This window comes from Polistes dominula, unplaced genomic scaffold (assembly GCF_049000335.1).
Source record: "Polistes dominula isolate Pdom_NZ unplaced genomic scaffold, Pdom_raw_medaka contig_79, whole genome shotgun sequence".
Taxonomy (NCBI): domain Eukaryota; kingdom Metazoa; phylum Arthropoda; class Insecta; order Hymenoptera; family Vespidae; genus Polistes; species Polistes dominula.
In genome coordinates, this window is record NW_028300916.1 from 5,901,729 (window position 1) to 5,911,894 (window position 10,166).

At 33.0% G+C, this 10,166-nt stretch overlaps 2 protein-coding genes across 2 annotated transcripts; one reads left to right on the forward strand and one right to left on the reverse strand.

Annotated features, from left to right (window-relative positions):
• The first annotated feature begins 1,555 nt into the window (after positions 1-1,555).
• LOC107067071 (sialin) lies at positions 1,556-6,013 on the forward strand. Its single transcript, XM_015322245.2, has 9 exons — positions 1,556-1,790; positions 3,186-3,391; positions 3,591-3,812; positions 3,902-3,986; positions 4,068-4,234; positions 4,296-4,445; positions 4,529-4,661; positions 4,869-5,122; positions 5,228-6,013. Exons 1-9 carry the CDS (start codon positions 1,718-1,720, stop codon positions 5,531-5,533), a joined length of 1,596 nt encoding a protein of 531 aa, XP_015177731.1. The 5' UTR covers positions 1,556-1,717; the 3' UTR covers positions 5,534-6,013.
• Positions 6,014-6,809: 796 nt separating this feature from the next.
• LOC107067051 (uncharacterized) lies at positions 6,810-10,166 on the reverse strand. Its single transcript, XM_015322212.2, has 3 exons — positions 10,149-10,166; positions 9,631-9,810; positions 6,810-9,449 (listed from the first exon to the last, which is right to left on the reverse strand). The coding sequence occupies exons 1-3, from the start codon at positions 10,164-10,166 to the stop codon at positions 7,380-7,382; spliced, it is 2,268 nt and encodes a 755-aa protein (XP_015177698.2). The 3' UTR covers positions 6,810-7,379.

Genomic DNA, 10,166 nt, shown 5'->3' on the forward strand with positions numbered 1-10,166 from the left:
AGATATGTAACAGAAATAATCCCCTTACTCGGTACATTACAAAAATGATGTAAATATATGCGTAAAATATATCTATTAAAAAAGTTGAATAAAACTTTTACAACTTAATCTCAATGTTAAAACAAACACACGCGGTATGTATAAAATAATAGTAATATTTTACCTTAAATTTGTATTATCCTTGTTGAAGAAATGTCAAGTATTTCCTTAGAGCTTCTCTTCCTCCTGTCAAAACTGTCGTCACGTAATCCTGCACTTCGTAAACTTTATAGACTTGTTCCTAATAGAGCACATAATACACATATTTTATGTATACATTTAATACACATATATGCACATGCGTTAGAGCACAGCACTTACACCATACACACATACACATAGACACGCGCGCGTACGTAATGCCGAAGAGAGACACTGGACGTAATCCTAAGGAAGAAATGTTCTCTTACTTTTGATAAACTCACGAGAAACACTTGTTATACGTTCGAACGTTACAGATAGACTAAATTAATCAAAGGACAGACGATCTTCACTGTTTTGTTTAACGAAATATTTAAAAGACAAATTGTGTGTATATTCTCTCTGTTAGGAGAAGGACGCGCGCGAGATATCGTTCTTGTGCTTTCAACCGTATGACAAACGACCAACCGATGTATATCCTGCCGCTTGACCTGCACCAGCCAAGTCGACCAATCACAACGTACTCCCCGAGAAGCCTACGAACTTTGTGGTTCATCCCCACTCCCCAACGACGATTTCAACTAGTTGCGCCATCTATTGGATCGTTTACAAAGCTTCTAATATTTCACTATTTTCTATTCTTCACACATACTTCTAAATAATGTCATTTTTATTAATGTGATTTACAATTGTTATAAAATAAAATGGATAATTTAATAAATGAAACGCGCGTGACCTTAGAACTATTTTTTTTTTGTATATCGTCATATCATAGTTTAATAACTTCGAACTATTACAGAAAGAATAAAGATTTTTAAAATGCATACCAAAGATATCTGTAAATTTTACTTTATCAATAATCGTTGATCACAATTGTTGATTGCATTCATCGGTAATTTGAACTTACCAACAGTAAATAACCAAATACTTTTATCAACTTTGGTTACCGACAGTGTAATTATCAATTATTATCAACTAATAATAAGTTTGGAAACGATTTCAATTGTTTTACTCATTGACGATGGTAAGAGTAATGTACAATGCATACAAAATTGCAATATTAACAATTTTATACAATTTGTTTAATTAATTATATTTTTTTTCAATATAATCACGAATCTCTAAAGGAGTGCAAGTAAAATAAATAAAATTTAATCATTTTTACATATTATTTTATAATAAATATGTCACCCTACAAACGTAAATTTAAAATATCATGTCCTAAGTATCATTTAATATTTCGTTTAGAAATTGACGAGTGTGTGACACACGTATATGAATATTACAATACTTGGCCTGAAACGGTGATTCAAGGCTGACCCAGCATGGGTACTTATTGTATCAAGTCTTGTTAACGGAGACGTTCATTCACTCTGCTACCACTAATAAAAAGCTTCAGTATACTTTGAGTTACTCAGGTCGATCGGATTGTTCTCTTGACATTTTAAGAAAACAAAATAGTAAGAAACGCGATAAAAATGTGCTTCGAATATATTTATTACACGATGAAAAATCAATCAAAGAGTTTGTTAATTCGATGATCATGGCAGCTCTCGTAAGACTTAAAAGGGGTAGCGTTCAACTCAGACATGCAGCTCTCGAAATGAAAGGTAAATTATCAATATGAAATTTAAAAAATAAAAATATCTATTGTCTTTTTATTAATTACAATTATAAAGTTAAATAAAGAATAATTAAATAATGATAATAATATTTAAGTTAAATTAAATATGAAATACTAGCTGACTGCACAACTAATTATGGTTTGTAATTTGAATGACATGTACAATTTAAATAAATTCGATGATAATATTAAACAATATAAAAAATAAAATAATTAATTTTTAATTAATTGGTAAAATAGTAGAAATAAAAAGCAACCATCCAATTTTCGGCTACAAATAGAAACAATTTAAATTTCGTGATAAGAAATATAGAAAGTGTCACGTGAAAATAGAATGATTGAACAAAGATAGGTGTGTACGAACGTTATCTGTTTAAAATGCACGCCTATTTGTAGTTACATCACTATCGAACCAAAGTCGGGGTCACCTATATATATTTTAATATGTTTTCAACGGTCCCTCTTTGTATTATATGAGAGATAGTTGATTCATCAGATAAAAAAGGAAGAAAGAAAAAAATTTGCTAATGAATGATAAGAAAGAGAGAGATTTCAATCTTGTATTCTCCGTTTTGACAAAGTTTGTGAGATGGCAGACATCGTAAAGAGAGGTAGCGTTCAGCTCGTTAAACGCGGAAGTATCCAAATAAAACAGGCTGCTAAGGAGGTTCGAGGTTCGTTTTTTCTTTCTTTCTTTCTTTCTTTCATTAAAATTAATTAATTTTTTCTAATTTATATGTGCTGTAATAGAAACGTAAATTGAATAAATGTATTCACATAGCAATTTGTGAAGTCAATGTGTTAGCAGCCAATCAAATATAAATTATGATTAGTTAGTGAAGACATTTTCACATCTAATTTTGACACTAGGATTTATCTGTTTGATCAAATGTATGCATTTATCAAGAATATATAACATTTTTTAAATTTAGTATTACGCTTTAACCTTCTAATGCAATTTTATTGTATATAGAAAAAATGTTAAAGATTTTCATCTTCTATCTTTCTCTCTTAGTTCTTGGTTTGTTTTTTTAAGATAAAGAAGATATTCGACAAACATATGTCACGAGATAGTCGAGCTCGGGATCGCAAAATTAACGTGTGTCGTGAATACCCCGTTTTGTAACTTGCGGTTTTTTTTACAATTTCTTGTTCATTTCGTTTGTTATGAAAGTTTCTTTAAATAGAAAGTAATAATAAACCTTTATAAGAAAATATTGGAAAAAAAAAGAATTTCTAATCGAAAAATAAAAGCTAGAAGAAAAGATAACAAATCCTAGAAAAATTACATAAAAATATAGGAATAGAATAAACAAAAAGAAAAATATGGAAGAGACATTGAAATGTTCGAAAATGAAAAAAATGTTGTCTTCCCTTTTAGCTGCTGTTAGAGCACGACATATCGTAGCTGCATTGGTTGCAGTAGGATTTGCATTGTGTGGTGCAGTCGAAGTAAGTTCATCCGTTGCTTTGCTAGCTAATCAGGAAGACAACCATGCCATCATCGACACGTCCTGGCATTGTGACATGCTTGTCAATATCAGCAGTAGAAATCGTACGGAAGACTTCGAAGTTATCCTCTTGGAGGTACAATCATTCTAATAAAATCATCTGAAATTAATTTTTAAGTATTATCAATCGTTACATAAGAATTTTCACAATTTTATATTTAAATGTAAATGATTTAAAGGAAATTGTTCATTCGCAAAAGCTTATCGATCATTTGTATTTTGTAAAATATGTTAAGGTGAAACTGAATATAATTATTATATTAATCTATGTTAAGTTACCACCGGAAGAAAGAACAGAATCCATAATGCGAGAGGCTTTTCTATGGGGTCAAGTAGCAGGTCCAATATTAGGGGGTTGTTTGGTATGGGGTAGATCAGGTCCTTCGATGGTATTTTCTCGAGCAGTGCTTAGTGCTTGTTTGGCATCTTTGTTGGTACCAGCAGCTTGGAGAGGACCATCACACGTTGCATTACGTCTTTTTCAAGGACTTTGTACTGTAAATGAAACAAATATATAAATAATTTCTTAATAATAATAATTAAAAGAATTGTTTTAATTAATTCATTAAATTATTATTTTATTTAGGGTGCAACCATGCCAGCTGCTCACATGCTTGCGATGACCTGGTTCAAAAGTAACACTCGAAGTTCATATTTCAGTTGTTATGCTGGTAATTAATTAACATACTAATCATTTAATCAATCAAACAATAATCAAATAAAGAAATAAACTTATTCATTTATTTTCTCAGCTGTCAGCGTTGGATATTGTTTAACTGGTTGGTTAGGAACAGCAGTGGTTCGAACATTCGGACGAGATTCCCTTTGCTATGGTTTGGTACTTCTAGCTCTTTCCTGGTACTTTGCTTTTGGTCGATTCGTCAAAGACACTCCAAAATCTTATCAACATGATACAAATGTAAGAATCAAATTTCAAATCGTCAAAGTCTAAATTAGCAAAGTGTTTACAATGTTTTTAGGCTGCTGTGATTCCGTGGGGAAAATTATTACGATCTGTACCTGTTTGGGCATCAGCTGTTGCTACTATGGGGAATCAATGGGGTGATGCTACTCTGGCGCTTGGAATGACGAAATATTTAAAACTCATTTATGGATTTTCGACAGCTAACGTGAGCTTGTTCTGCATGATTTGTATTTAACAAATACTTGAAAGTACTTAAATGATTGATCATAATATTACAACACTTTTTAGGATTCTGTGTTGACTACTTTACCTCACATTGGACACTTCATGGCTGCATTAACATGTGGTCTTTTAGTAGATCATGTTCGAGAGTCAAGAATCGTTTCAACAACTACTGCAAGAAAATTGGTCGTCTATACAGGTACGTTCACAATTTACTTAACATCTCGATGATAAAAAATTAAAGTAACATGACATAATGTTTTGATTACTCATTATTTTTTAACAACTCGTCTATAATCATAAAATTGTTTATCTTTCGCTATCTTCTCAACATCGTTATCTTTAATCACTCTACGTATTTCAACAATAGTTTTGTACACATATATATATTAATTTATTTTCTCAGCACACTTCATACCAGCGGCGTTGCTATTCGTAGCAGGATACGCGGGTTGTCAAGCATTGGGTGCAGCCTGGTTAGGTATTGCAGCACTTTTGGTGTCCGGGACAGCACCAGCTGGTGCTCTTGCTGCCATTGCTGATTTGGCACCAGCCGAATCCCCAGCTTGTGCTGCTGCAGCATGTGCTCTTTGTTCGACTTTAGGTGCAGCAGGTTTACTGGCTGCTAATTATTTTGTCACCCAAGCTCTTCATGGTTCGGTAAGTTCAATTAATCCAATTGATATACGCAAATGTAAATGTTCAAATTAACTAATTAACAAGTCTAACAAGCTAATTCTGCTAATGCGAATTAACAAATTTCAGATCGCCGGATCCTGGCGACTCGTTTTTGGCGTAGCTTCAGTAGTTTTACTTTCAACAGCAGCTGTATTCTTAGCATTAGGTAAAGGCGTACCACAACCATGGATACCATCAGTAGCTCGTCCACGTAGTCACGATGTTATTTATGAACAAGATCCTCTCGAATTAGATTACGAAGATGTCGGTGTACAAACCGAACCCTTCAGTCATTATTCTTACGACGATGACATCGAAAGTCTTAAAAACGTACCGCGCAGTTCCTCCATTCATTCGAAAATCTCTGTTGCGTCTATTAATCAAGTATCATAAAAATGTTCTCACGAGAACAATATCTCGTGATTTCACATTGCTCATATGTATTATTTTTACCGTAAGTTCGAGAATTGTACATATTATACAACAATGAACTAATTAAGTACCTAAATGAAATCTTGTTAGTACACTCACTATGATTTTTATTATTATTACTATTGTTATTATTATTATTATTCCTATTTCGTATAAATTTAAATGTTCATGTATATAATTGTGTATTAAACTAAACGACAATGTTGTCGTTATTGTTGTTGATTTCTTTTCTACAAGCAAAATGTATCATTCTTTTCTATCACCTTATTTGTGTAATTTATGCAGTTTCTTCTTTTAATGGCTACTTGAAATTTGTATAAATACATGTATGCATATAGAAATGAATATGTGTGTACCGTGAGACAACAAATTCTTGTCTAAGTCGTCAACTTTCCACGAGAAATAAAATTGTCGACTACAACAGTTGGCCTAATTAGGTAATTCGTTGTAGAACTTCTTGTTATCTTGTCCAGATCCTGTGTGAAAAATAGACTATGTGCTACGCCAATGAAGTGGTTATATGGAATGCCGGAAATTTGGTATCCTGTCGAATGTCTACGTCACTTTAATAAGAACCTTTCACGAGCACGCATATCCGGACGAATGAATATTGGAACAAATTTTTATTTCATTCTGAAAGAATTCTTTTAGATTATGATGATAAAAATTAACCATAAATCATAAAATACAGAAAAAGTACTTTTTAGTATAATAATTGTGAACCTATTTTGAACGGTGAATTCAAATTAAATAATTTCATTAAATGTATCAAATAAACGTATTATATGATTATTTAAATAATGAGTTACACTCTGAGATTTATTTAAAAATGTAAATGTGTGTCATTAAATAATAATATTGTAATAATTTAGAAATTGTGTTTTATGTTTTGCCAAGATTTAAATATTTTCAAAACAATTAATAAACCATATTTGAAAAATTTACTTGCACTTGTATTGGATTCACCGTCACTGTTATTGGACAAAATATTATTGACTCTTAATATCAATTAAAATAAAAAAAAGAACCCAAAAAATAATTAAATTTAATAAACGCAAAGAGAACGTAGAAAAAAAGTGGCATGAAAAATTTAGTAAGAAATTCAAGAAAGATCTCATGATTTCCGGCTTACTTGGTTCTCAACAAACACACGAATTAACAAATATCACGCATACACATACACACATATACAAGCTCATAGACATACACAGAGACACATTTACGCATGCAATGTTTCTTTTGCACGTTTGACATGGCTGATGTTGCAACAGCAGTGATGCTAATTACCCAGAAAGAGACTTAGACACGTTATTATTCCGTCTTGGTGTTCACTCTCTCGGAGGCAGCACATGACGAAACCAATTCTCACGGCCGATTATCTACTATCTTTCACTCTTTTATTTTCATTACATATTTTTTTTCATTTTACACTAGCTTAGCTAACGTATGTACAATGTATGAGAGGACACCGAACTTCAGATTATCTTAAAACTAAAAAAGAAAAAAGAAAAATAACAATAAAATAGAAAATAGGATATGAAAAATCTTTGGATGAAAACTTAGGTTATACTCGAACGATCATCGTTGAACTAATTACAAATTATTTTTGTCATTTAAAAAAAAATAGAATTAGAATCTGCTAGTTCTTTTTTTAAACTGTGTATCATTGATTGAATGAACTTTATCGGAATATTATTATTATTATTATTATTATTATTAATTGCTTTCATTTGACGAGTTACGGGTAACTTTGATAAAAATGAAAAAAAAAAAAATAGAATAGAAAGAAAAGTAAGAATAAGAGAAGTTACATTTTTTTGTTCATAACGTCCTTGTCTTCGTCAGACTCGTCGGTAATAATTTGAACGCTTCTAACCGGACCAGTTTTCCTGTATCTCGAAGCAGGCGTTGTTGTACTAATCATGGTGTTTCCTACCACAGCTGGTCGTTCAGCGTTAATAGCAAGTTGCAGCATTCGCAAAAGTAAGGCTTCTCTGATAGGCGCTGGTAAGATTTCATCTCCATCGTCAGTTATTTCTTGGGTATAAAACTTTTGTCGGTAAACGCGTTTGGCAAATCTGCCATCTTGGTAATCGTCGTACTGATGATGAGTTTGATAGATTGGATTCAATCCTCTAGTATAAGTTGGACGTCTCAATGGAACACGATCACCATATTGCATTGTTACTTGTTGATCATAAGTAGCAAGATCGGGTCTTGGTATGGGTGTTTGATATCCTGATTGATAAGACGGGTATGGTTGTTGATCGTAAAGAGCATCTTCCAAATAAGTTTTAGGATAGGATAGAGCTTGAACACCATATTGGCTAACCAGAAGACGTCTGAGTAACATCTGGAAATCTCTTCTACTGAGTGGAGGTGCTATTGGGTTTGGTGGTTCTGGTGGTAAAGCTAATGGCGTAGTCCGATAAACATAATCGGGAGTTGTTTGTTGATATTCTCGATCTTCGATATTTTGAGGAGCTGGTGATTGTGGAATTGGTCTGGCAATTGGTCTTACTCGTGCTTCTAGTTCTTGATAAATTAATGGTCGAGAATATGGTCTGGGTCTGACGTAATTTTGATTCATCGTCAAACGGGATTCTTCTTCTGGTTCTACAGTTGGATTATCGGATAAATAATGAACATTGGCATCTGTAGTGGTACTGTAAAGTTGTTGTTGATTGGTTACGGGCCTATACAAAAGTCTACCAATTGGAATTTGTCTATAAGCTTGTGGTTCATCTTCAACATTATTTTGTTGAGCTTGTACCAAAATTCTCTGTGGTAATTCTCGTACATAGGATTCTGGTTGAGAACGTACAAATATAGGTTCTGTTGTTTGTCGAAGATATTCTCGATTTTCAACAGGTATTCTTGGTGGTCCACGAATCAGAATCGATTGAGTAGAAGTTTGTTCTTCCAACGTTGATTTTTGTTCTGGTTCGTATACTCTAGGACCTTCGTATTTGCCATCATCAAACCTAGCAGGCCCTAGATTGTCTCGATTAACAAATATTTTTGGTCTTTCTAAACGTGGTCCAGGAATACGTTGAAGAACCCTAGGTGGAGTCGTAGTTGTGAACAATGGTCGTGTGGTGGACAATGCTCCACCATAAACGTCAGAATGCTCATCATTATTATTATTATTATTATTATTATTATTATTGTTATTGTTATTATCAGTCGATGTACTGGCTTTAGTCGAATCCTCATGAAGTTGTCTTCTCAAATTATTACCGGTAGATATTTTCGGCTCGTCATCCTTCTCAACAAAATCTTCAGTAATCGGTCTCAAATTTTGTTCGACAGGACGTTTGGCAAATAAAATTCTCCGATATCCACCATTCTTTTCTTCGGTACTTGGCCGATTTATCTGCGAATCTTCAGCTTCTTCAGAATCTTCCTCAACTCCGAGTGGTCTTTGTTGGCCGTTAATAATAAATCGTGGCCTACTTTTGGAATTACCTTTCAAATAATGATTGAATATATTTTTCGTTGACTCGGTACTCGTACTCTGTGTTGTCGTAGTTGTTGTCGAAGTTGTTGAAGTTTTCCTCGTTCTTGGAATTGATTGGACGACCGATGATTTGGTCGATGATTCTGTTGAAGCGTAGACCAAATTTGGCCTCTTCGTTGTCGTTGTAGTTGTAGTTGTACTGCTACTGCTACTGCTTCCACTATTGTTGCTGGTGCTGGTACGATTGACACGTGGTATACTCTGGACCACCGATATGTGTTCCTGCAATGGCGATAGGGTCGTAGCTTTAAATCCCGTTCCGTTAGAGGAAGAATACGAGACTCTCTTTATTTCACCCTCAGCGTCGACGAAACCGAATGTACCTTTGATGTTGCCTAGAACGTCACGGGTCTCGACCTAACAATACAACTTTCAGGATCACGAATTTGTTCTTCAAATTTAGATTTTCAAATTTAGATTAAATTGTTTTGATTCAAACGATTTCGCGGAATGTATTATTCTGTTTAGTTATATTATTTCTAATCTACCGATCGATACGATCTAAAACTGGAACTCGTGAGAAGTATTATTACTTTACCTTGAATGATCCATCACCAGCTTCGTATCCATAAGTGTAAGAACCGTCTTCATTAACCTTTCTGATCTGTTTCAAGATAGCCACTTGATGATTGTGCGTACTTTCCGATGTTTGCTGATCCGTAACGTTCGTACAGCCTGCTGTCACCAGACAAAAGATTGCCATCATCCATGGCGTCATCTTAAAAACAAGCAAGCATATATTTAACTATAATTTATTTAATTAACTATTATTAATTAACTATATTTATGATTAATTAATTGTAATTTATTTTTACTTGATTGTTTTTTTAAAATTAATGCACTGTGTTAATAAATTGTTTTCACTTTTCACTTAAAATATATTTTGTAATAAAACACTTTTGTTTTCACTAAAAAGTTATTAGACAAAGAAAATATAATATATGAATTTGTAAATAAAGATTCAAATGATTGTTATAAATTTGTGGAAGAAAATATTGATAAAAAAAAGAAAGAAGGAAAGAAACGAGGAAAGATTCGCGTAGAAAAGTAAAGTACCTTGCAACTGGAAACCAT

Excerpts from the sequence above, each read along its gene's own strand:
- LOC107067071 (XM_015322245.2), top strand. The coding sequence starts at position 1,718 with ATGATCATGGCAGCTCTCGTAAGACTTAAAAGGGGTAGCGTTCAACTC. Across the intron at positions 4,235-4,295 it reads CTTATCAACATGATACAAAT|GCTGCTGTGATTCCGTGGGG; the intron begins GTAAGAATCAAA and ends CAATGTTTTTAG. Across the intron at positions 4,662-4,868 it reads AAAATTGGTCGTCTATACAG|CACACTTCATACCAGCGGCG; the intron begins GTACGTTCACAA and ends TTATTTTCTCAG.
- LOC107067051 (XM_015322212.2), bottom strand. Across the intron at positions 9,450-9,630 it reads CTGGTGATGGATCATTCAAG|GTCGAGACCCGTGACGTTCT; the intron begins GTAAAGTAATAA and ends TTGTATTGTTAG.